The 27,975-nt window shown below is 40.2% G+C and overlaps 1 protein-coding gene across 1 annotated transcript in view; it reads right to left on the reverse strand.

The window, feature by feature from the left end:
• HELZ2 (helicase with zinc finger 2) overlaps positions 1–27,975 on the reverse strand; it is a 463,733-nt gene that overhangs the window by 287,119 nt on the left and 148,639 nt on the right. Inside the window, exons 8-9 of the mRNA XM_053715946.1 lie at positions 12,139–12,214; positions 7,684–11,074 (exon numbers count right to left, since the gene is read on the reverse strand). Of these exons, the coding sequence (XP_053571921.1) occupies positions 7,684–11,074; positions 12,139–12,214 (3,467 nt within the window). The remainder of the gene's footprint in view (positions 1–7,683; positions 11,075–12,138; positions 12,215–27,975) is intronic.

A 27,975-nucleotide genomic window follows, 5' to 3' on the forward strand; every position in this document is an offset into this window, starting at 1 on the left:
GGGAGACTATTTCTAGCGCCCAAGGATCCAGAACATCTCTTGCCCAAGCCTGAGCGAAGAGAGAGAGTCTGCCCCCCACCAGATCCGGTCCCGGATCGGGGGCCAATATTTCATGCTGTCTTGGTAGCAGTGGCAGGTTTCTTGGCCTGCTTTCCCTTGTTCCAGCCTTGCATTGGTCTCCAAGCTGGCTTGGCCTGAGAAGTATTACCCTCTTGCTTAGAGGACGTAGCACCTTGGGCTGGTCCGTTTTTACGAAAGGGACGAAAATTAGGTCTATTTTTTGCCTTGAAAGGCCGATCCTGAGGAAGGGCGTGGCCCTTACCCCCAGTGATATCAGAGATAATCTCTTTCAAGTCAGGACCAAACAGCGTTTTCCCCTTGAAAGGAATGTTTAGTAGCTTGTTCTTGGAAGACGCATCAGCCGACCAAGATTTCAACCAAAGCGCTCTGCGCGCCACAATAGCAAACCCAGAATTCTTAGCCGCTAACTTAGCCAATTGCAAAGAGGCGTCTAGAGTGAAAGAATTAGCCAATTTGAGAGCATTGATTCTGTCCATAATCTCCTCATAAGGAGGAGAGTCACTATCGAGCACCTTAATCAGTTCATCAAACCAGAAATATGCGGCTGTAGTGACAGGGACAATGCATGAAATGGGTTGTAGAAGGTAACCCTGCTGAACAAACATCTTTTTAAGCAAACCTTCTAATTTTTTATCCATAGGATCTTTGAAAGCACAACTATCCTCTATGGGAATAGTGGTGCGTTTGTTTAAAGTAGAAACCGCTCCCTCGACCTTGGGGACTGACTGCCATAAGTCCTTTCTGGGGTCGACCATAGGAAACAATTTTTTAAATATGGGGGGAGGGACGAAAGGAATACCGGGCATTTCCCATTCTTTATTAACAATGTCCGCCACCCGCTTGGGTATAGGAAAAGCTTCTGGGAGCCCCGGCACCTCTAGGAACTTGTCCATTTTACATAGTTTCTCTGGGATGACCAAATTTTCACAATCATCCAGAGTGGATAATACCTCCTTAAGCAAAATGCGGAGATGTTCCAATTTAAATTTAAATGTAATCACATCAGATTCAGCCTGCTGAGAAATGTTCCCTAAATCAGTAATTTCTCCCTCAGACAAAACCTCCCTGGCCCCCTCAGATTGGGTTAGGGGCCCTTCAGAGATATTAATATCAGCGTCGTCATGCTCTTCAGTAACTAAAACAGAGCAGCCACGCTTACGCTGACAAGGGTTCATTTTGGCTAAAATGTTTTTGACAGAATTATCCATTACAGCCGTTAATTGTTGCATAGTAAGGAGTATTGGCGCGCTAGATGTACTAGGGGCCTCCTGAGTGGGCAAGACTCGTGTAGACGAAGGAGGGAATGATGCAGTACCATGCTTACTCCCCTCACTTGAGGAATCATCTTGGGCATCATTGTCATTATCACATAAATCACATTTATTTAAATGAATAGGAATTCTGGCTTCCCCACATTCAGAACACAGTCTATCTGGTAGTTCAGACATGTTAAACAGGCATAAACTTGATAAGAAAGTACAAAAAACGTTTTAAAATAAAACCGTTACTGTCACTTTAAATTTTAAACTGAACACACTTTATTACTGCAATTGCGAAAAAACATGAAGGAATTGTTCAAAATTCACCAAATTTTCACCACAGTGTCTTAAAGCCTTGAAAATATTGCACACCAATTTTGGAAGCTTTAACCCTTAAAATAACGGAACCGGAGCCGTTTTAAGCTTTAACCCCTTTACAGTCCCTGGTATCTGCTTTGCTGAGACCCAACCAAACCCAAAGGGGAATACGATACCAAATGACGCCTTCAGAAGTCTTTTATAAGTATCAGAGCTCCTCTCACATGCGACTGCCTGCCATGCCTCTCAAAAACAAGTGCGCAACACCGGCGCGAAAATGAGACTCTGCCTATGCTTTGGGAAAGCCCCTAAAGAATAAGGTGTCTAAAACAGTGCCTGCCGATATTATTATATCAAAATACCCAGAATAAATGATTCCTCAAGGCTAAATAAGTGTTAATATCAATCGATTTAGCCCAAAAAAAGTCTACAGTCTAAATAAGCCCTTGTGAAGCCCTTATTTACAATCGTAATAAACATGGCTTACCGGATCCCATAGGGAAAATGACAGCTTCCAGCATTACATCGTCTTGTTAGAATGTGTCATACCTCAAGCAGCAAGGGACTGCAAACTGTTCCCCCAACTGAAGTTAATTGCTCTCAACAGTCCTGTGTGGAACAGCCATGGATTTTAGTTACGGTTGCTAAAATCATTTTCCTCATACAAACAGAATTCTTCATCTCTTTTCTGTTTCTGAGTAAATAGTACGTACCAGCACTATTTGAAAATAACAAACTCTTGATTGAATAATGAAAAACTACAGTTAAACACTAAAAAACTCTAAGCCATCTCCGTGGAGATGTTGCCTGTACAACGGCAAAGAGAATGACTGGGGTAGGCGGAGCCTAGGAGGGATCATGTGACCAGCTTTGCTGGGCTCTTTGCCATTTCCTGTTGGGGAAGAGAATATCCCACAAGTAAGGATGACGCCGTGGACCGGACACACCTATGTTGGAGAAATAGGTTGCAGGAGGTAACCTTGCTGTACAAAAATCTTTTTAAGCAAACCCTCCAATTTTTTATCCATAGGATCTTTGAAAGCGCAATTATCCTCGATAGGAATAGAAGTGCGCTTGGCTAGTGTAGAAACTGCCCCCTCGACCTTAGGGACTGTCTGCCATAAGTCCTTTCTGGGGTCAACCATAGGAAATAATTTCTTAAATATAGGAGGGGGAACAAAAGGTATGCCGGGCTTCTCCCACTCCTTATTCACTATGTCCGCCACCCGCTTGGGTATAGGAAAAGCGTTGGGGTGCACCGGAACCTCTAGGAACTTGTCCATCTTGCACAATTTTTCTGGAATGACCAGGTTGTCACAATCATCCAGAGTAGATAGCACCTCCTTAAGCAGTGCGCGGAGATGCTCTAATTTAAATTTAAATGTCACAACATCAGGTTCTGCCTGTTGAGAAATTCTACCTGAATCAGAAACTTCCCCATCTGACAAAACCTCCCTCATGGCCACTTCAGATTGGTGTGAGGGTATGACAGAGCAATTATCATCAGCGCCCTCCTGCTCTACAGTGTTTAAAACAGAGCAATCGCGCTTTCTCTGAAATACAGGCATTTTGGATAAAATATTTGCTATGGAGTTATCCATTACTGCCGTCAATTGTTGCATAGTAACAAGCATTGGCGCGCTAGAAGTACTAGGGGTCTCCTGCGTGGGCAAAACTGGTGTAGACACAGAAGGAGATGATGTAGAACTATGTCTACTCCCTTCATCTGATGAATCATCTTGGGCAACTTTATTATCTGTGGCAGTACTGTCCTTACTTTGTTTGGACGCTATGGCACAATTATCACACAATTTTGAAGGGGGAGACACATTGGCTTCCATACATACAGAACATAGTTTATCTGAAGGCACAGACATGTTAAACAGGCTTAAACTTGTCAATAAAGTACAAAAACCGTTTTAAAACAAAACCGTTACTGTCTCTTTAAATTTTAAACAGGGCACACTTTATTACTGAATATGTGAAAAACTATGAAGGAATTGTTCAAATTTAACCAAATTCACCACAGTGTCTTAAAGCATTCAAAGCATTGCACCCCAAATTTCAGACCTTTAACCCTTAAAATGAGGAAACCGGAGCCGGTTACAGTTTTAACCCCTCTACAGTCCCAGCTACAGCCTTTGCTGCGACTTTACCAAACCCAGGGGGGTATACGATACCAAATGAAGCCTTCTAGGAACCTTTACAACTACTTCCAGACCCACACACATGCAGCTGCATGTCCTGCTCTCAAAAGTAACTGTGCAGTAATGGCACGAAAATGAGGCTCTGCCTACTACAGAGAAGGCCCTTCCTGACTGGGAAGGTGTCTAAACCAGTGCCTGACGTAAAAAAACGTTCCCCAAAGTTTATAAAGTGTGAATTTCAACATAAAGCTGTATAAAATGCCCAAATAAAGCAATCGATCTAGCCCATAAAAGTGTCTACCAGTTTTATAGCCCATATTAAGCCCTTTATTCTGTTTGAGACTAAGAAAATGGCTTACCGGTCCCCATGAGGGGAAATTACAGCCTTCCAGCATTACACAGTCTTGTTAGAAATATGGCTAGTCATACCTTAAGCAGAAAAGTCTGCCAACTGTTTCCCCCAACTGAAGTTATCTCATCTCAACAGTCCTATGTGGAAACAGCAAACGATTTTAGTTACTGCTGCTAAAATCATATTCCTCTCACAAACAGAACTCTTCATCTTTTTCTGTTTCAGAGTAAATAGTACATACCAGCACTATTTTAAAATAACAAACTCTTGATAGTAGAATAAAAAACTACAACTAATCACCACATACTCTTCACCATCTCCGTGGAGATGCTGCTTGTTCAGCGGCAAAGAGAATGACTGGGGTGGGCGGAGCCTAGGAGGGACTATATGGACAGCTTTGCTGTGCTCTTTGCCATTTCCTGTTGGGGAAGAGAATATTCCCACAAGTTATGGATGACGCCGTGGACCGGACACACCAATGTTGGAGAAATAAACACTAAATTACACAAAATAAAAAAACAAATTATCAAACATAAAAATGAATTACTCCTAATCTAATAGCCCTATCAAAATAAAAAAGCCCCCCCAAAATAAAAAAACCCATAGCCTACACTAAACTGCCAATGGCACTTAAAAGGGCCTTTTGCGGGGCATTGCCCCAAAGAAATCAGCTCTTTTACCTGTAAAATAAAATACAAACAACCCCCCAACAGTAAAACCCACCACCCACACAACCAAAGCCCCCAAATAAAAACCTATCTAAATAAACCTAAGCTAACCATTGCCCTGAAAAGGGCATTTGGATGGGCATTGCCCTTAAATGGGCATTTAGCTCTTTTATTGCCCAAACCCTAAGCTAAAAATAAAACCCACCCAATAAACCCTTAAAAAAAACCTAACACTAACCCCAGACGATCCACTTACAGTTTTCGAAGACGGGGCATACATCCTCATCCAGGCGGCAGAAGTCTTCATCCAAGCAGGCCGAAGTCTTCATCGAAGCCGGCAGAAGTCTTCATCCAGACGGCATCTTGTATCTTCATCCATCCGGCGCAGAGCGGGTCCATCTTCAAGACATCCGGCGCGGAGAATCTTCTTCTTCCGATGGTCAAGGTAGAATTAAGTTTCAATTTAAGGTACGTCATCCAAGATGGCGTCCCTCACATTCCGATTGGCTGATAGAATTCTATCAGCCAATAAGAATTAAAGGGGAAAAAATCCTATTGGCTGTGGCAATCAGCCAATAGGATTGAGCTTTCAGCCTATTGGCTGATCCAATCAGCCAAAGGAATGCAAGCTCAATCCTATTGGCTGATTGGATCAGCCAATGGGATGAAAGCTCATTCCTATTGACTGATTGCAACAGCCAATAGGATTTTCCCCCTTTAATTCGTATGGGTTAATAGAATTCTATCAGCCAATTGGAATGTAAGGGACACCATCTTGGATGACGTACCTTAAATGGAAACTTCATTCTACGTTGACCATCGGAAGAAGAGGATGCTCCACGCCGGATGTCTTGAAGATAGACCCGCTCCGCGCCGGATGGATGAGGATACAAGATGCCATCTGGATGAAGACTTCTGCCCGCTTGGATGAAGACTTCTGGCTTCGATGAGGACTTCTGCCCGCTTGGATGAAGACTTCTGCCGCCTGGATGAGGATGGATGTCCGGTCTTCGAAAACTGTAAGTGGATCGTCGGGGTTAGTGTTAGTTTTTTTTAAGGGTTTATTGGGTGGGTTTTATTTTTAACTTAGGGTTTGGGCAATGTAAAAGAGCTAAATGCCCTTTTAAGGGCAATGCCCATCCAAATGGTCTTTTCAGGGCAATGGTTAGCTTAGGTTTATTTAGACAGGTTTTTATTTGGGGGCGTTTGGTTGGGTGGGTGGTGGGTTTTACTGTTGGGGGGTTGTTTGTATTTTTTTTTTACAGGTAAAAGAGCTGATTTCTTTTGGGCAATGCCCCGCAAAAGGCCCTTTTAAGGGCCATTGGTAGTTTAGTGTAGGCTAGGTTTTTTTTTATTTTGGGTGGACTTTTTATTTTGATAGGGCTATTAGACTAGGAGTAATTTGTTTTTATTTTTGATAATTTCATTTTTTATTTTATGTAATTTAGTGTTTATTTTTTTGGTAATTTAGATCATTGTATTTGATTAATTTAATTTATTTCATTTTATTGTAATGTTAGGTTTTAGTGTAAGGCAGGTTAGGTTTTAGGTTATATTTTACAGGTAAATTTGTATTTATTTTAACTAGGTAGTTAGTAAATAGTTAATAACTATTTACTAACTAGTTATAGTTAATAACTATTTACTAACTAGTCTACCTAGTTAAAATAAATACAAACTTACTTGTGAAATAAAAATAAAACCTAAGATAGCTACAATATTATAACTATTAGTTATTTTGTAGCTAGCTTAGGTTTTATTTTATAGATAAGTATTTATTTTTAAATATGAATTATTTAGGTAATAATTGTAAGTTTTATTTAGATTTATTTTAATTATATTTAAGTTAGGGGTGTTAGGCTTAGGGTTACGTTAGGGTTATGCTTAGGGGTTAATATATTTATGTAGTGATGTGGGAGGCCAAAGGTTTAGGGGTTAATAGTTTATTACAGTATATTTTGTTGTGGGGGGCTTGCGGTTTAGTCGTTAATAGGTTTATTATAGCAGCGGTGTGGGCGGACGGCAGATTAGGGGATAATAATATTTAAATAGTGTTTGTGATGCGGGAGGGTGGCGGTTTAGGGGTTAATAATTTTATTATAGTGGCAACGATGTCGGGAAGTAGCGGAATAGGGGTTAATATTTTTTTAAAGTGGCGGCGATATCGGGAGCAGCAGATTAGGTGTTAATAAATTTATTATAGTGTTTGCGATGTGGGAGGGCCTTGGTTTAGGAGTTAATAGGTAGTTTATGGGTGTTAGTGCACTTTGTGACAGTTTAGTTATGAGTTTTATGTTACAGCTTTGTAACATAAAACTCATAACTACTGACTTCTAGATGGCGGTACGGCTCTTGTCATTTTAGGCTGTACCGCTCACTTTTTGGCCTCACCGCAAAACTTGTAATACTGGCGCTATGGTAGTCCCATTGAAAAAGGACTTTTCTTAAAGTACGGTACTGACGTTGCGTGACGGCCAAAAAGGTGTGCGGTACACCTATACCGACAAGACTTGTAATAGCGGCGTTAGTGAAAAAGCATCGTTATGGAGCATAACGATGCTTTTTCACTCATAACGCAAAACTCGTAATCTAGCTGCTTATTTGGTTTCCCCTGAGCAGTAAAATGTCATTTTCAGTGTCATTGTACAGTCATTACAGTACTGTTTCTAATAAGATAACAAAGAAGACATCTGTTGTGGTGATAAACAAATGTTAAATTAATTTTTCATACAGACTGAACCTCAATGTGTCCCTACGAGAACCCTCCCTGATGTCAGTCTTATCACTGTTCTTCTCATTACTCCTCATTTTTAGTGCTGCTTTACCAATTATCAGGCAAATAATAATTTTACACTCACATGTCTGGCAGTAACTTGGGTATGATTTCCACTGTGAAACGTGCACTTGTATTAAACACTTCTTCTGGTATGTGTTTCATGGTGCCTTGGTGAAGACTGAAGCTGACTTCTCCGCCTTCTTCTGCTGTCACATGATTTTTGATCTTGGTCAGCCCATGTGCCACCCATGTATAAGTGTTTGAGCGGGGTTGCGTCTCTGAAATATGCTCTTTGAGTCCCTCAAGCCTCAGACATATGTAGCAGTGTCGGAAATCCATTTCAAGGTCACACTCTTTCATGTGTAGGGGTGAGAGATTAAAATAGCCTCCTTGTCCAACAGTTTCTTTAACCTGATCCCTTTTGCCCCATTCCACAGGCACATCTCTCAAAATAACTGTTCCCCCCTCGTTTACAGCTGCCACCACTGCCTCAATGGCACATAGAGGAAACCACACCTTCTGATAATCTTGAAGATTTTTGTATGTCTGAAGAGGTGCTCTGTGAGCCAGACTGGAGAAACAGTTTACAGGTCTTTCAGTATGTTCCAGACACAGTTGGATCCCAGGTACTGGAGTGCAGAGCTGGGGAACAGGTGCTGGAAAGCCACGATAGAGGGCTGTACAAAGTTGAACAGGAATTGAGTCTCCTGGATGCAATGTAAGGCTGAATTCTATGAAATGACCACACATACTTTGCTGCACATAACTGGGCTCTGGAGCCACTACACCATCTTTCAGGGTCTTCAGCACCTGCATTGCCTCACCTTGGTTTGCTGCCCTTACTGCTTCTTGCCAGGCTGTAGCACTGAATATGGTTATGTCCTTACGTACATTTTGACTGAGTGGTTTATCGCGGAAATTATTAAATGAATACACCCTGCGTCTCCAAGATAGGTAAGTGCCCCCAGAAATAAACTCTGGTTGTCCTTCTGGCTGTAAGGCACTGTACTCAAGTGACACAGTATCAGGCAGTGAATCACTATTCATTGGAAAAACTACTTGAAAGTTTCTGCTGTTAGGTATAATTGAAAATACTACAGCCAACTTATGTTGTACCTCACTCTGCAACTCCATTGCCAGTTGCAGTGAATAGGCTTTTTTCTCATAGTTTTTTTCCTGTTGCACTTTCCTATCAAAGTAAAGACAAAGTAAGTCTATATCCCTTGCAGATACTTGTGGAGGTATGTCCTTAAAAGTTGCAAAAAGAAGTCTCTGCACAACAATGTCCAAATATCGTCGAATGGGGGAGGATGCCCATGTGTAGGGACACAGCTCTAGGGAGTAGTGGCTGGTGGCGTCTGGTGTGCTAGAGCGTCTGAAACTGGCACGTCCTAATTGCCGTCTAAATTCACGAGTGGCTTGGCACAGTTCTGGATGTAAATCATCAGTAGAAAGAATATCGATAATACAGTCATAATCCTGCCTTTCTGCACCTATTTGCAGTTGCTCCCAAACTGATGTCAACATTGTAACACTTGGTCGAGAGGAAGGGCTTGGTACTTCAGAAATATCAAGTAAGTGATGTGAGAGGTAGTTAGACAAAGGTAGAACATGGCTGAATTTATTTCTTAACTGTTCTATAATATCAAGACTAGGCTGTGCTTGACATCGCACAGGTACAAGGTGTACCAATTGTTCCTTGGATGTAAGAAATTCAGCCACCCAGCTATTATACATAATCATTACTTCGGCAATCATCTGATGAGCACCTCTGGTTCCTGGTAGGCAGTCTTCATTTAGCTGATCGTATGTGGAAGCCTCCTGCAGACGGCAAAAACGATGGGCACGTGAAAAGTGGGCAACAACAGCCACGCATTCTTCTACATTACTAAATGCCATTGGATGCCCACGTTTAGCACAAAGGATAGAGTAAGCTTGCTCATAGGTCAGTTGGCAATCAGATCGTATAATAGCCCGGCAGAAATGACCCTTCACTATCATGTCAGTTTCCTTTTCTACCATAACTAAGAGAGAAATGACAGGTCTGTCACATTGTGGCTTCAGACTGCACATGTCAGTACTTAGCTGACCAGGTAACATATGTGCAGCCTCTCTTTTTGGGGGGTAGAATGTGACTGCTCGTTTCCTAGCCTCATTATCTAACTCACTTCCTAAGGGCACCAGAGAAACAAGATCAGTGATGTGCACCCCAATTTCATAGTGATTTTCAAACTCTCTTACAGATATGGCATCATCTAAATCTTTAGCACCAGAAGGATCCACAGTAAAAGTTATGATGTCTCTAAAATCTTGTCGCCCTTCTTCCTGATGGATATTCTGCATCAGTTTTTTTACTTCTTCAACTGCCTTCACTGGATATTTCATAGCATCTGCTACTTTATATTCTAGGTCCAAGATATTAAGGCCTTCTTCCAAAGTGCTAACCTTGGGTATAATACGAGTTATGATGCCTAGAGGATAGTAAAAATTTTGGCGCCAGCAAATTACTTTCACTAGGAAGACGTGGTCTTGCTTCATCTTAAGTGTCAGCTTCTCAAACTTCAGAGTTTGTATGTTGCCATTACGGAAGTTACGGATTGGCACCATACCTGGCTTATTTTTGTGCATGGGGCAGAAGACCTTGGTGATGGAGTGGTCAATCGGGATCATGATATTATGGTCATGAGGATCCATGTAACAAACAAATCTACGATTCTCTTCACCAGCTTTAAACACACCAACCACTGTCCCTGCATCAGGTTTACTATCTGCAATCAGTTTGACAAGCACCTCGTCTCCACTGAATGCAAGGCCAGAGTTTATTCGACCATTGATCTGTATGCGACGAGGGGGGCTATCATCTAGCGTCACAGCATATCCACGGTCAAAATTTTCTTTAATTAGGTGACATCTCTTATAAACGTGTGGCTGCTTCAGGAGGTACTCTTCAAGTATGTTAATTGAGAAGTCAGTGTATAATTCACTCTTTGGCCCAGAAGCTTGTTCTGCCGTAATTCCCAGCATCCCCTCCTCAGAGACAGTCACACAGGTCATCCTTTTGTTGTCAAGGAGTTCCTGCAGAATTGAATCTTCTGCATTAATGTCAGGGTCAGATGTCCAGAAGTCATTATACTCTTCCTCTTCTTTATCCTCCTCTAATGGTTCATTCCAAATCTGATAGTCGCACACTGCTTGTTTTATCTCCTCCACACTGAGACCATGTGGAGTGGCACTGCCGGCCTCCACACATTCCCGTACATAGCGTTTCCAGATGCGGCTACATCCTCCAAATGAGCATAATGCCACCATATCCCCTACCACAACAACCTGGGACCGGGCACGAGTCAACACAGTATTCAGCACACGTGGATCACAGAAAATATCAAGACTGAATGAAGAAGAGGTTGGAGGGATCGGAGGAAGACTGTCAATGGACCTAACAGTGCTCACAACCACTACACGAAACTGACCACCTGCAGAGACAGAGGAAATGAAAGTAAAATGCAGATTTTTATTAGAAATAGGGAGGTTGAGAGTATTGAAAACAAAAATGAATCAGAGTTGAGCTAATAAGATGGCTGGTATCTAAAGAGTAAAGATATACAATCTGGGATTGGAAAAGTTAAAAGCAAAGGGGGAACCATTAAAATTAGAAAACTAATGCAAAGGAGATTAAATGGATACTAAACCCACATTTTTTCTTTCATGATTCAGATAGAGCATGCACTTTTAAGCAACTTCCTAATTTACTCCTATTATCAGTTTTTCTTCGTTCTCTCGCTATCTTTATTTGAAAAACAGAAATGCAAAGCTTAGGAGCAAGCCCATTTTAGGTTCAGCACCCTGGACTGCGCTTGTTTATTGGTGGCTACATTTAACAAACCAATAAGCAAGCGTAACCCAGGTTCTGAACCAAAAATGGTCCTAAGCTTCTACATTTCTGCTTTTTAAATAAATATACCAAGAAAAAGAAGACAAATTGATAATATGAGTAAATTAGAATGTTGATGAAAATTGCATGCTCTATCTGAATCAAGAAAGAAAAAATGTGGGTTTAGTGTCCCTTTAAGTAAGAACTGGATGACAGAAACAGGTGCGGTTTGGAGTATTTCTCCATTATAAAAGAGGGTAACATTAAAGGGACATGAAACACACATTTTATTTCTTTCGTGATTCAGAAAGAGCATGCCATTTTAAACAACTTTCTAATTTACTTCTATTATCTAATTTGCTTCATTCTTTTGATATTTTTTACTGAAAAGCATATCTACATAGGCTCAGTAGCTGCTGATTGGTGGCTGCACATAGATGCCTTGTTTGATTGGCTCACTTATGTGCATTGCTATTTTGTCAACAAATGATATCTAAAGAATGAAGCAAATTAGATAATAGAAGTAAATTGGAATATTGTTTATAATTTTATTTGCTGAATCATGAAAGAAAAATTTGGGGTTTAATGTCCCTTTAAAAGAGAAAGGGTAGTGTGGAGAGTTGAAGAGTACAACATATGCAGATGATAGAGATTCAGCGCACTTACCTAAGATGTTTTCATAATTTGTCACTGTGACAGCAGACAATTTTTTACTGCGCAATTCCTGGCGTATCAACTTCACCTAAGATGGCAAAAATGGAAAAAAACATAATTTATGTAAGAACTTACCTGATAAATTAATTTCTTTCATATTGGCAAGAGTCCATGAGCTAGTGACGTATGGGATATACAATCCTACTAAGAGGGGCAAAGTTTCCCAAACCTCAAAATGCCTATAAATACACCCCTCACCACACCCACAATTCAGTTTACGAATAGCCAAGCAGTGGGGTGATAAAGAAAGGAGTAGAAAGCATCAATAAAAGAAATTTGGAAATAATTGTGTTTTATACAAAAATCATAACCACCATAAAAAGGGTGGGCCTCATGGACTCTTGCCAATATGAAAGAAATGAATTTATCAGGTAAGTTCTTACATAAATTATGTTTTCTTTCATGTAATTGGCAAGAGTCCATGAGCTAGTGATGTATGGGATAGCAATACCCAAGATGTGGCACTCCACGCAAGAGTCACTAGAGAGGGAGGGATAAAAATAAAAACAGCCATTTTCCACTGAAAAAAATTAATCCACAACCCAAATAAATAAGTTTATTCTCATAAATGAAAGAAAAAAACTTAAATCAAAAGCAGAAGAATCAAACTGAAACAGCTGCCTGAAGAACTTTTCTACCAAAAACTGCTTCTGAAGAAGCAAATACATCAAAATGGTAGAATTTAGTAAATGTATGCAACGAGGACCAAGTTGCCGCTTTGCAAATCTGATCAACTGAAGCTTCATTCTTAAAAGCCCACGAAGTGGAGACTGATCTAGTAGAATGAGCTGTGATTCTCTGAGGCGGGGCCTGACCCGACTCCAAATAAGCTTGATGAATCAAAAGTTTTAACCAAGAAGCCAAGGAAATAGCAGAAGCCTTCTGACCTTTCCTAGGAATAGAAAATAAAACAAATAGACTAGAAGTCTTCCTGAAATTTTTAGTAGCTTCCACAAAATATTTCAAAGCTCTTACCACATCCAAAGAATGTAAGGATCTTTCCAAAGAATTCTTAGGATTAGGACACAAGGAAGGGACAACAATTTATATACTAATGTTGTTAGAATCCACAACCTTAGGTAAAAATTGAAATGAAGTCCGCAAAACTGCCTTATCCTGATGAAAAATCAGAAGAGGAGACTCACAAGAAAGAGCAGATAGCTCAGAAACTCTTCTAGCAGAAGAGATAGCCAAAAGGAACAACACTTTCCAAGAAAGTAGTTTAATGTCCAAAGAATGCATAGGCTCAAATGGAGGAGCCTGTAAAGCCTACAAAACCAAATTAAGACTCCAAGGAGGAGAAATTGATTTAATGACAGGCTTAATACGAACTAAAGCCTGTACAAAACAGTGAATATCAGGAAGTATAGCAATCTTTCTGTGAAATAGTTCCCTTCAAGGAACTTGCAGACAAACCATTATCTAAACCATCCTGAAGAAACTGTAAAATTCTAGGAATTCTAAAAGAATGCCAAGAGAATTTATGAGAAGAACACCATGAAATGTAAGTCTTCCAAACTCTATAATAAATCTTTCTAGAAACAGATTTACGAGCTTGTAACATAGTATTAATCACCTCTATGACTTAGTACTAAGCATTCAATTTCCATACCTTCAAATGTAATGATTTGAGATCCTGATGGAAAAACGGACCTTGAGACAGTAGGTCTGGCCTTAACGGAAGTGGCCAAGGTTGGCAACTGGACATCCGAACCAGATCCGCATACCAAAACCTGTGTGGCCATGCTGGAGCCACCAGCAACACAAACGATTGTTCCATGATGATTTTGGAGATCACTCTTGGAAGAAGAACTAGAGGCGGGAAAATGTAAGCAGGATGATAACACCAAGGAAGTGTCAGCGCATCCACTGCTTCCGCCTGAACATCCCTGGACCTGGACAGGTATCTGGGAAGTTTCTTGTTTAGATGAGAGGCCATGAGATCTAACTCTGGAAGACCCCACATCTGAACAATCTGAGAAAACACATCTGGATGGAGAGACCACTCCCCTGGATGTAAAGTCTGACGGCTGAGATAATCCGCCTCCCAATTGTCTACACCTGGGATATGCACCGCAGAGATTAGACAGGAGCTGGATTCCGTCCAAGCAAGTATCCGAGATACTTCTTTCATAGCTTGGGGACTGTGAGTCCCACCCTGATGATTGACATATGCCACAGTTGTGATATTGTCTGTCTAAAAGCAAATGAACGGTTCTCTCTTCAACAGAGGCCAAAACTGAAGAGCTCTGAGAATTGCACAGAGTTCTAAAATATTGATTGGTAATCTCGCCTCTTGAGATTTCCAAACCCCTTGTGCTGTCAGAGATCCCCAAACAGCTCCCCACCTGAAAGACTTGCGTCTGTAGTGATCACAGTTCAGGTTGGCCGAACAAAGGAAGCCCCTTGAACTAGACGCTGAAGATTTAACCACCGCGTCAGAGAGTGTCGAACATTGGGATTTAAGGATATTAACTGTGATATCTTTGTATAATCCCTGCACCATTGATTCAGCATACAAAGCTGACTAGGTCTCATGTGAAAATGAGCAAAAGGAATCGCGTCCGATGCTGAAGTCATGAGGCCTAAAAGTTCCATGCACATAGCCACTGAAGGGAATGACTGAGACTGAAGATGCCGACAGGCTGCGACCAATTTCAAACGTCTCTTGTCTGTTAGAGACAGAGTCATGGACACTGAATCTATCTGGAAACCAAAAAGGTGACCCTTGTCTGAGGAATCAAGAAACTGTTTGGTAAATTGATCCTCCAACCATGTTTTTGAAGAAACAACACTAGTTGATTTGTGTGAGATTCTGCAGAAAGTAAAGACTGAGCTAGTATCAGGATATCATCCAAATAAGGAAACACCGCAATACCCTGTTCTCTGATTACAGATAATAGGTCACCTAAAACCTTTGAAAAGATTCTTGGAGCTGTTGCTAGGCCAAATGGAAGAGCAACAAATTGGTAATGCTTGTCTAGAAAAGAGAATCTCAGGAACTGATAATGTTCTGGATGAATCGGAATATGAAGGTATGCATCCTGCAAGTCTATTGTAGACATATAATGTCCTTGCTGAACAAAAGGCAGAATAGTCCTTATAGTCACCATCTTGAAAGTTGGTACTCTTACATAACGATTAAAAATTTTCAGATCCAGAACTGGTCTGAATGAATTTTCCTTCTTTGGGACAATGAATAGATTTGAATAAAACCCCAGACCTTGTTCCTGAAAAGGAACTGGCATGATTACCCCCGAAGACTCCAGGTCTGAAAGACACTTCAGGAAAGCCTGAGCTTTTACTGGATTTGCTGGGATACGTGAGAGAAAAAATCTTCTCACTGGAGGTCTTACTCTGAATCCTATTCGATACCCTTGAGAGACAATGCTCTGAATCCATTGATTTTGGACAGACTTTATCCAAATATCCTTGAAAAACCTTAATCTGCCCCCTACCAGCTGAGCTGGAATGAGGGCCGCACCTTCATGCGGATTTAGGGGCTGACTTTGGTTTCTTAAATGGCTTGGATTTATTCCAATTTGAGGAAGGCTTCCAATTGGAAACAGATTCCTTGGGGGAAGGATTAGATTTTTGTTCCTTATTCTGACGAAAGGAACGAAAACGGTTAGAAGCCTTAGATTTGCCCTTAGGTTTTTTTATCCTGAGGCAGAAAAACTCCCTTTCCCCCAGTAACAGTTCAAATAATAGAATCCAACTGAGAACCAAATAAATTATTACCTTGGAAAGAAAGAGATAGTAATTTAGATTTAGATGTCATATCAGCATTCCAAGATTTAAGCCACAAAGCTCTTCTAGCTAAAATATCTAAAGACATGGATCTAACATCAATTTTGATAATATCAAAAATGGCATCACAAATAAAATGATTAGCATATTGCAGTAAGCGAACAATGCTAGATATGTCAGAATCCAATTCTTGTTGCGCTAAATTCTCCAACCAGAAAGTTGATGCAGCCGCAAAATCAGCCAAAGAAATTGCAGGTCTGACCTGAATATAAATAGGCTTTCCTTAGATAAGATTCAAGCTTCCTATCTAAAGGATCCTTAAAGGAATTACTATCTTCCATAGGAATCGTGGTACGTTTAGCAAGAGTAGAAATAGCCCGATCAACTTTGGGGATTTTTTCCCAAAACTCTATAGAATTTGCTGGTAAAGGATACAATTTTTTAAACCTTGAAGAAGGAATAAAAGAAGTACCTGGCTTATTCCATTCCTTAGAAATCATATAAGAAATAGCCTCAGGAATATGAAAAACCCCTGGAGAAAACACAGGAGGTTTAAAAACAGCATTTAAACGTTTATTATACTTAACGTCAAGAGGACTGGTTACCTCAATATCCAAAGTAATTAACACTTCTCTTAATAAAGAACGCATATACTCTATTTTAAATAAAGAAGTAGATTTGTCAGTGTCAATGTCTGAGGAAGGTTCTTCTGTATCAGATAGATCCTCATCAGAGGAGGATAAATTATTATGTTGTTGGTCATTTGAAATTTCATCAACTGAATGAGAAGTTTTAAAAGACCTTTTACGTTTATTAGAAGGTGGAAATGCAGACAAAGCCTTCTGGATAGAATCAGTAACAAATTCTTTAAAATTCATAGGTATATCATGTACATTAGAAGTTGAAGGAACTGCAACTGGCAATGTACTATTACTGATGGGCACACTATCTGCATGTAAAAGTTTATCATGACAACTATTACAAATGACCTTCGGAGAAATAATTTCCACAATCTTACAACAAATGCACTTAGCGTTGGTAGCTTTGTCAGGCAGCAAAGTTCCAGCAGATACTTCTGAGGCAGGATCAGATTTAGACATCTTGCAAAATGTAAAAGAAAAAACAACATATAAAGCACAATTATCAATTTCCTTATATGACAGTTTCAGGAATGGGAAAAAATGCAAATAGCATAGCCCTCTGATAGAGAAAAAAGCAAGAGGCAAACATCAATGGGGTATTAAAATAATGAAAAAGTTTGGCGCCAAGTATGACGCACAGCGTAACTGAAAACTTTTTGGCAACAATAACCGTAAATGACACACTCGCGTCACTAACGATGCAACCGTATGTAAGGCTTCAGGGGGGTAGTTATCAACGTGTCAACTTTCCTGCCTTCGCCGGCCCAATACGCCCGCCTAAGCTCGCCTACCTTCGCCGCCGCGGACCTGAAAAAATACGCCTAAGTTATCAAAAAAAGCTGTCAAAAAGCCGCGGGGCGATGAGCAGCGGACTGTGAGAGTTATCACTCATCCGATCTCGCTGCTCTTCGGCTGTTTGACAGCTTTCTTGCTAGCCTGTCACTAAGCACTCACACTAACTACACTGTTCTACCCCCTATACCGGCGCCCCCGGAGCCTCCCGCAACTAAATAAAGTTACTAACCCCTAAACCGCCGCTCCTAGACCCTGCCGCAAGTCTTATAAATGTATTAATCCCTAAACCGCCGCTCCTAGACCCCGCCGCAAGTCTTATAAATGTATTAACCCCTAAACCGTGCTCCCGGACACCGCTGCCACCTACATTATACCTAGTAACCCCTATCCTGCCCCCCTATACCGTCGCCCTCTATAATAAAGTTATTAACCCCTATCCTGCTGATCCCGCACCTCGCCGCAAATAAAAAAATAGTTTAACCCCTAAACCGCCGCTCCCTGAACCCGCCGCAACCTATATTAAATTTATTAACCCCTATCCTGCCCCCCCTACACCGTCACCACCTATAATAAATTTATTAACCCCTATCCTGCCCCCCCTACACCGTCGCCACCTATAATAAACTTATTAACCCCTATCCTGCCCCCCCTACACCGTCGCCACCTATAATAAATTTATTAACCCCTATCCTGCCTCCCTACACCGTCGCCACCTATAATAAACTTATTAACCCCTATCCTGCCCCCCCTACACCGTCGCCACCTATAATAAATGTATTAACCCCTATCCTGCCCCCCACTACACCGCCGCCACTGTAATAAAATTATTAACCCCTAAACCTAAGTCTAACACTAACCCTAACACCCCCCTAACTTAAATATTAATTAAATAAATCTAAATAATATTTCTATTATTAACTAAGTTAATCCTATTTAAAACTAAATACTTACCTATAAAATAAACCCTAATATAGCTACAATATAAATAATAATTATATTGTAGCTATCTTAGGATTTAATTTTATTTTACAGGTACCTTTCAATTTATTTTAACTAGGTACAATAGCTATTAAATAGTTATTAACTATTTAATAGCTTACCTAGCTAAAATAAAGAGAAATTTACCTGTAAAATAAAAACTAACCTAAGTTACAATTACACCTAACACTACACTATACTTTAATAAATTATTCCTATTTAAAACTAAATACTTACCTGTAAAATAAACCCTAAGATAGCTACAATATAATTAATAATTACATTGTAGCTATCTTAGGATTTATATTTATTTTACAGGTAACTTTGTATTTATTTTAGCTAGTTAGAATAGTTATTAAATAGTTATTAACTATTTAATAACTACCTAGCTAAAAGAAATACAAAATTACCTGTAAAATAAATCCTAACCTAAGTTACAATTAAACCTAACACTACACTATCATTAAATAAATTAAATAAACTACCTACAAATAACTACAATTAAATACAATTACATAAACTAACTAAAGTACAAAAAATAAAAAAAGCTACTTACACCTAATCTAAGCCCCCTAATAACATAACAAACCCCCCCAAAATAAAAAAAATGCCCTACCCTATTCTACATTAAAAAAGTTCAAAGCTCTTTTACCTTACCAGCCCTTAAAAGGGCCTTTTGTGGGGGCATCCCCCAAAGAGTTCAGCTCTTTTGCCTGTAAAAGAAAAATACAACCCCCCAACATTAAAACCCACCACCCACATACCCCTAATCTAACCCAAACCCCCCTTAAAATAACCTAACACTAATCCCCTGAAGATCATCCTACCTTTAGTTGTTTTCACTCAGCCGAGCCACCGATGGAACTGAAGAGGACATCCGGACCGGCAGAAGTTATCCTCCAAGGGGCGCTGAAGAAATCTTCCATCCGATGAAGTGATCCTCCAGGCGGCGCTGAAGAAATCTTCCATCCGGGCGAGGTCATCTTCCAAGAGGCGCTGAAGAAGTCTTCTATCCGGGCGAGGTCATCTTCGAAGCCGGGTCTTGAATCTTCATCCCGCCGCGCAACATCCTTCTTTCCCGACGAACTACCGACGAATGAAGGCTCCTTTAAGGGACGTCATCCAAGATGGCGTCCCTTCAATTCTGATTGGCTGATAGGATTCTATCAGCCAATCGGAATTAAGGTAGGAAAAATCTGATTGGCTGATCAGCCAATAGAATTGGATCAGCCAATCGGATTGAACTTGAATCTGATTGGCTGATTCCATCAGCCAATCAGATTTTTCCTACCTTAATTCCGATTGGCTGATAGAATCCTATCAGCCAATCGGAATTGAAGGGACGCCATCTTGGATGACGTCCCTTAAAGGAGCCTTCATTCGTCGGTAGTTCGTCGGGAAAGAAGGATGTTCCGCGTCGGCGGGATGAAGATTCAAGACCCGGCTTCGAAGATGACCTCGCCCGGATAGAAGACTTCTTCAGCGCCTCTTGGAAGATGACCTCGCCCGGATGGAAGATTTCTTCAGCGCCGCTTGGAGGATCACTTCATCGGATGGAAGATTTCTTCAGCGCCCCTTGGAGGATAACTTCTGCCGGTCCGAATGTCCTCTTCAGTTCCATCGGTGGCTCGGCTGAGTGAAGACAACTAAAGGTAGGATGATCTTCAGGGGATTAGTGTTAGGTTATTTTAAGGGGGGTTTGGGTTAGATTAGGGGTATGTGGGTGGTGGGTTTTAATGTTGGGGGGGGTTGTATTTTTCTTTTACAGGCAAAAGAGCTGAACTCTTTGGGGCATGCCCCCACAAAAGGCCCTTTTAAGGGCTGGTAAGGTAAAAGAGCTTTGAACTTTTTTAATGTAGAATAGGGTAGGGCATTTTTTTATTTTGGGGGGCTTTGTTATTTTATTAGGGGGCTTAGATTAGGTGTAATTAGCTTAAAATTGTTGTAATATGTTTTTAAATGTTTGTAACTTATTTTTTTATTTTTTGTAACTTAGCTTTTTTTATTTTTTGTACTTTAGTTAGTTTATGTAATTGTATTTAATTGTAGTTATTTGTAGGTAGTTTATTTAATTTATTTAATGATAGTGTAGTGTTAGGTTTAATTGTAACTTAGGTTAGGATTTATTTTACAGGTAATTTTGTATTTCTTTTAGCTAGGTAGTTATTAAATAGTTAATAACTATTTAATAACTATTCTAACTATCTAAAATAAATACAAAGTTACCTGTAAAATAAATATAAATCCTAAGATAGCTACAATGCAATTATTAATTATATTGTAGCTATATTAGGGTTTATTTTACAGGTAAGTATTTAGTTTTAAATAGGAATAATTTATTAAAGTATAGTGTAGTGTTAGGTGTAATTGTAACTTAGGTTAGTTTTTATTTTACAGGTAAATTTCTCTTTATTTTAGCTAGGTAAGCTATTAAATAGTTAATAACTATTTAATAGCTATTGTACCTAGTTAAAATAAATTGAAAGGTACCTGTAAATTAAAAATAAATCCTAAGATAGCTAGAATATAATTATTATTAATATTCTAGCTATATTAGGTTTTATTTTATAGGTAAGTATTTAGTTTTAAATAGGATTAATTTATTTAATAATAGAAATATGATTTAGATTTATTTAATTAATATTTAAGTTAGGGGGTGTTAGGGTTAGTGTTAGACTTAGGTTTAGGGGTTAATAATTTTATTACAGTGGCGGCGGTGTAGTGGGGGGCAGGATAGGGGTTAATAAATTTATTATAGGTGGCGACGGTGTAGAAGGGGGCAGGATAGGGGTTAATAAATTTATTATAGGTGGCGACGGTGTAGGGGGGCAGGATAGGGGTTAATAAATTTAATATAGGTTGCGGGGGTCCGGGAACGGCGGTTTAGGGGTTAATATGTATAGAGTAGCTTGCGGTGGGCTCCGGGAGCGGCGGTTTAGGGGTTAACATATTTATTATAGTGTCGGTGGGCTCCGGGAGCGGCGGTTTAGGGGGTAATAACTTTATTTAGTTGCGGCGGTGTAGGGGGGACAGATTAGTGGTGTTTAGACTCGGGGTACATGTTAGGGTGTTAGGTGCAGACAGCTCCCATAGGAATGAATGGGATGTCTGGCAGCAGCGAACTTGTACTTTCGCTATGGTCAGACTCCCATTGATTCCTATGGGATCCGCCGCCTCCAGGCTGGCGGTTTGAAAACCAGGTACGCTGGGCCGTAAAAGTGCCGAGCGTACCTGCTAGTTTTTTGATAACTAGCAAAAGTAGTGAGATTGTGCCGTACTTGTGTGCGGAACATCTGGAGTGACGTAAGAATCGATCTGTGTCGGACGGAGTCCGGCGGATCGAAGTTTACGTCACAAAATTCTACTTTTGCCGGTCTCTAGCCTTTGATAACTAAGGCGAATCAGCCTCGCCACAAATACGCTGCGGAATTCCAGCGTATTTGAGGTTGACGGCTTGATAACTACCCCCCTCAGCATCAACTACGAAGCCGGAAATGAAGAAGTTGCGTCACGGACGTATTTGTCGCGCCAAAAATGACGCAATAAAGTCTAGCATTTGGCGCACCCGCAGGCCTAATACCACCCGCAATTTGCAAAAAGTAATCAATTGAAAAAAAGACTAAACCCCAGGTAAGAAATTTTTTTCTTAAAAATGTTTCTTTTCCCCAAATATGAAACTGACAGTCTGCACAAGGAAATACATGAACCTGACTCATGGCAAATATAAGTACAATACATATATTTAGAACTTTATATAAATGCATAAAGTGCCAAACCACAGCTGGGGTGCCTTAAGTAATAAAAAACATACTTACCAAAAGACACCCATCCACATATAGCAGATAGCCAAACCAGTACTGAAACAGTTCTCAGTAGAGGTAATGGTAAATTGAGAGTATATCGTCGATCTGAAAAGGGAGGTAGGAGATGAATCTCTATGACCGATAACAGAGAACCTATGAAATAGACCCCCGTCAGGGAAATCATCGTATTCAATAAGTGATACTCCCTTCACGTCCCTCTGACATTCGCTGTACTCTGAGAGGAATCAGGCTTCAACAATGCTGAGAAGCACATATCAACCATATCAACGTAGAAATCTTAGCACAAACTTACTTCACCATCTCCATAGGAGGTTTGTAAAACTGAATTGTGGGTGTGGTGAGGGGTGTATTTATAGGCATTTTGAGGTTTGGGAAACTTTGCCCCTCCTGGTAGGATTGTATATCCCATATGTCACTAGCTCATGGACTCTTGCCAATTACATGAAAGAAATATATGATTTTAATTTAAAAGGAAATATAAGGGAACACAAGTTTTTTTTATGGTCTGATTAACTGTTTTTAAAGTATGCACTATTTGCAATTGTTTTCAGAAACAAAAAACAGGTCAGATACTTTTGTTCGTATTCTAACTTCTACTGAAATCTACTGAAATTCATTAGAAAAGCTGTAATGGTGGATTTTGAAAGCATGTTAAAGGGACATTCTAGTCGTAATAAGGCCTGCAAATAAAAGGTAAAAAAACACAACATTAACAGTGACATCATTTAATGTAAATTGACACATTAAATAAAATGCACTCAGTTAAAGGGACAGTCTAGGCCAAAATAAACTTTCATGATTCACATAGAGCATGTAATTTTAAACAAATTTCCAATTTACTTTTATCACCAATTTTGCTTTGTTCCCTTGGTATTCTTAGTTGAAAGCTTAACCTAGGCGGTTCATATGCTAATTTCTTAGACCTTGAAGGCCACCTTTTTTCAGAATGCATTTTAACAGTTTTTCACCACTAGAGGGTGTTAGTTCACGTATTTCATATAGATAACACTGTGCTCGTGCACGTGATTGGCTAAACTGTGCTCGGGCACTGATTGGCTAAACTGCAAGTCTGTCAAAAGAACTGAAATAAAGGGGCAGTTTGCAGAGGCTTAGATACAAGATAATCACAGAGGTTTAAAGTGTATTATTATAACTGTGTTGGTTATGCAAAACTGGGGAATGGGTAATAAAGGGATTATTTATCTTTTAAAACAATAAATATTCTGGTGTAGACTGTCCCTTTAAGAAGACATTAAAAATCACTGCATCAGTGTTTGTATTAATATTGGTAGGAAGTTTCAGCAGTAATATTATATTGCACATGCTCAGTTCACATGTTAATAAACACAATTTTCTAACATTTTTGTTGGAAGTAGCACAAGGTTTTGGGTCTCCTGCTCTTACCCATCTTTACATCTTTCCTGGGGAAATGGCTATGTACCTACAAAGTCCAATACCAGATGACACTGAAATGTATTTCTCTTCCCATCACACACTTCTAACTTGACCAGGTCACAAACTGTCATTTTGGAATTTACTTGTTGATGTTAAAAGCCAATATAGTAGAACAGAGCTTCTTCTAATTCCCCTTTCACAAAAATTCCCACATCTAAACTCTCCCTTGTATGCAAACACTCTGTAATCACAAGTTCTACCCAGGTTCTCTAACTTGGAGTCACACTTGACTTGAACTCTTTTACTTGCTAATGTTATATCCAAACACTCCCCAAATCCTGCTTCTCATACCTACACATCTCTATGATTTGCCCTCACCCTACCCAAGATACCCCAAAACCTGAAAAAAATTATCTTGCATCAATTACTGAAACCTGCTACTTGCTAGCCTACCCAAAACCTATTTGTTTATTCTCTAATCTGTCATGAATGTTACTGTTATACCAGGGGCGGATTTTGGGGGGCGGCATTTGTCCGCAGTGACTGAATATTTGAGCATGGATTTTTTTTTATTTATTTATTTTAAACATGACCGGCTTTTTGCTGAAATTCATGTGACATTTTCGATCTGCCACCGCCTTCCTGTCTGAGACTGTTGAGAACTTGAAGCAGGCAGTCGCACATGGATTGAAGAGTCATGCACTTGTGCAGGTGATCTCCTCCCAGGCCAGAACTCTGAGAAGAAGTGCCGTGACGTGGAGACGACAGTCACAGTGGGATGATTGGGATCGGTGGAGCAGTCCTGAGAGGGGGTGGCTGACCCGGCCGGCTGACTTAACCAGGTAGGAGCAGGGCACTGGGCAGCAAAAGCTCCACAAAAATGATCATTGGGTACTGCTGGGTAGCGGTAGCGTTACTTTCAAGTCAGCCTCATAGCCAGAAAAATATTACTTTCAGTCTTCCACGGACCACCACATGGAGATCAGTGTTAGCTCAGCTCACTTCAAAATAAACATTGGGGATCCGATCATCTCATCGTCATTGTGTAGTGGTAGCGTTAATTTCAAGTCAGCCTAGCCAGGAAAATATTACTTTTAGTAATATTTTCCTGGCTAAGCTGACATGAAATTAACGCAACCGCTACACAATGATGATGAGATTATCATGATCCCCAATGTTTATTTTGCAGTGAGCTCTGCAAGAATCACATGTGCTGCTGTTGTATGCATCACAGAGAGCGTGTGCTGCAGATGTGATTGCTTCTAAACAGCAAATACATATTTAGAACAATATGCGTGCGTGTCATGTGACTGGTGTACCTGTGTGTAACGCACGTTACAATATGGCGATATGCATACACCCATAGAGCACAGGTATACCATTGTTATTGAAAACACTTTTTTTGAACAATTTGGGGTAAGATGACAAGTGGGCATAGACATTCATGCTAACTTGATTTTGATTGATTAGAAGGAGCAAGATTTAAGGATTTTAGCAGGCAGGTGTTAAGTGTCCCTTTAAAGGAACCGTCATTCGTCGTTTAGTCGTCGGGATCGATGGATGCTCCGCGTCGGATGTCTTCAAGATGGTGCCGCTCCTCATCGGATCACAGAAGATAGAAGATGCCACTTGGATGAAGACTTCTGCCGCTTGGAGGACCTCTTCTGCCCGGATTCGATGAAGACTTCTGGCCGGATCGGATGAAGACTTCTGCCCGGCTGGGTGAAGACAGTTCAAGGTAGGGTGATCTTCAAGGGGGTAGTGTTAGGTTTTTTTAAGGGGGGTTTGGGTGGGTTTTAGAGTAGGGTTGGGTGTGTGGGTGGTGGGTTTTAATGTTGGGGGGTTGTATTTCTTTTTTTTTTTCAGGTAAAAGAGCTGATTACTTTGGGGCAATGCCCCACAAAAGGCCCTTTTAAGGGCTATTTGTAATTTAGTTTAGGATAGGGAATTTTATTATGGGGGCTTTTTTATTTTATTAGGGGGCTTAGATTAGGTGTAATTAGTTTAAAATTCTTGTAATTTTTTTTATTTTCTGAAATTTAGTGTTTGTTTTTTTTGTCCTTTAGTTAATTTTAATTAATTTTATTTAATGTTAAGTAATTGTATTTAATTAATTTAATTTATTTAATTATAGTATAGTGTTAGGTGTAATTGTAACTTAGGTTAGGATTTATTTTACAGGTAATTTTGTATTTATTTTAGCTAGGGAGTTATTAAATAGTTAATAACTATTTAATAACTATTGTACCTAGTTAAAATTAATACAAAGCTGCTTGTAAAATAAAAATAAACCCTAAGATAGATACAAATGTAACTATTAGTTATATTGTAGCTATCTTAAGGTTTATTTTATAGGTAAGTATTTAGTTTTAAATAGGAATAATTTAGCTAATATTAAATTTATTTAGATGTATTTAAATTATATTTAAGTTAGGGGGTGTTAAGGTTAGGGTTAGACTTAGGTTTAGGGGTTAATTCATTTTATATAGTGGCGGCGGTGTAGAGCGGGCAGATTAGGGGTTAATAAATGTAATGTAGGTGGCGGAGGTGTAGGGGGGGCAGATTAGGGGTTAAAAGGTATAATGTAGGAGGCGACGGGGTACGGGTGCGGCGGTTTAGGGGTTAAACAATTTATTTAGTTGCGGCGGGGTCTGGGATCGGCAGGATAGGGGTTAATAACTTTATGTAGGTGGCGGCGGTATAGGGGGCGGCAGATTAGGGGTTAATATGTATAATGTAGGTGGCGGCGGGGTCCGGGAGCGGCGGTTTAGGGTTAATATATTTATTAGAGTTGCGGCGAGGTCCGGGAGTGGCGGTTTAGGGGTTAATATATTTATTAGAGTTGCGGCGGGGTCCGGGAGCGGCGGTTTAGGGGTTAATATATTTATTAGAGTTGCGGCGGGCTCTGGGAGCAGCGGTTTAGGGGGTAAAACAGTATAGTATAGTGTGGGTGCTTAGTGACAGGCTAGCAAGAAAGCTGCGAATAAGCCGATGAACAGCGAGATCGATGACTGTTAGTTAACAACAGTCCGCTGCTCATCGCACCGTACTTGGTGCGCGGCTTTTTGACAGCTTTCTTGATAAATTTGGCGAACGTATTCAGGTCCCCAGCGGCGATGTTAGGCGAGCTTAGGCAAGAGTATTGGTGCCGGCGAATGCTAGAAAGTAGACAGCTTGATAAATAGAGGCCTAAGGCTAATCTTTGCTTTGAATACATCATTACATCTAGCTTGTGTTTTCAGTTTAATATACATTTAAGCTTTGAAAGTTGAAAAGCAGTTGTATCAAGTAGCTGCAGCATAAAATACATTTTGGACATGATAGAGGAAGGAGATGATGATGGAGGAGAATAGATGAAGGTAGATAGATTGAAGAGGGTCATTTGGAACGTGGAAATATAATTGCTTAGAGATTTGTATATTAAAAGGACATAATACTCGCATGCTAAATCACTTGAAAGTGATGCAGCATGACTGTAAAAAGCTGACATGAAAATATCACCTGAACATCTTTATGTAAAAAAAGAAAGATATTTTACCGCAACATTTCTTCAGCTAATAAGAGTAAGTGCTCTGTTAACAGTTAGAGCGTATAAGTTGAAAGGAAAAAAAAAACCTCAATAGCCAATCATCTTGACGATGAGGCTAATGATGAGGTCATGTATTTCTTTGCTGTGATCTCATGAGATTTTACTTAAATCTCATGAGATTTCACAGTAAACTTCCAATACTGGGGAGCATGTTCAAACTAATGTCAATCACTTAGCCGGCAGTAGGAGTCAGGGTGCCGGCTAAGTGATTGACATTAGTTTGAACATGCTTCCCAGTATGTAGAGTTTCCAGACGCTGGTAACAGGCTGCAGTTGTGGAGTTTGCAAACGCTCCCTGGCAGTGACAGACTAGGCCTTTTGTTAGCCGGCGGTAGGAGTCATGCTTTGAGCCCAAGGTGTAATCTAACTTTCGGGCTGGAAGGGTAAGGATCTCCCAGTGCAGTATTATGCACTGCAGGGTCAGGAGTGCTTGGCAACCATTTTATATAACCGGAGCTTGTATTTTCGTATGCAAGACATATCCTTTATTTCCGGACTGATCTCCCCCTTCCTCCCCAGAGCTTGCTACTTTCAATTCTTGTTCATGAAGCCATGGTGCATTTCCTAACTTATGTATTACTGTGTTAAAAAATCTTATTACTATTAGTCACATTTTAAACATTATCTCCACAAACACTGCAGCACACGCTCTGCAAGAATCACATGTGCTGCTGTTGTATGCATCACAGTGAGCGTGTGCTGCAGATGTGATTCCTTCTAAGCAGCAAATACATAATAGAACAATATGCGTGTGTGTCATGTGACTGGTGTACCTGTGGGTAACGCACGTCACAATATGGCGGCATGCATACACCCA

This window comes from Bombina bombina, chromosome 1, assembly GCF_027579735.1.
Source record: "Bombina bombina isolate aBomBom1 chromosome 1, aBomBom1.pri, whole genome shotgun sequence".
NCBI classification, from domain to species: domain Eukaryota; kingdom Metazoa; phylum Chordata; class Amphibia; order Anura; family Bombinatoridae; genus Bombina; species Bombina bombina.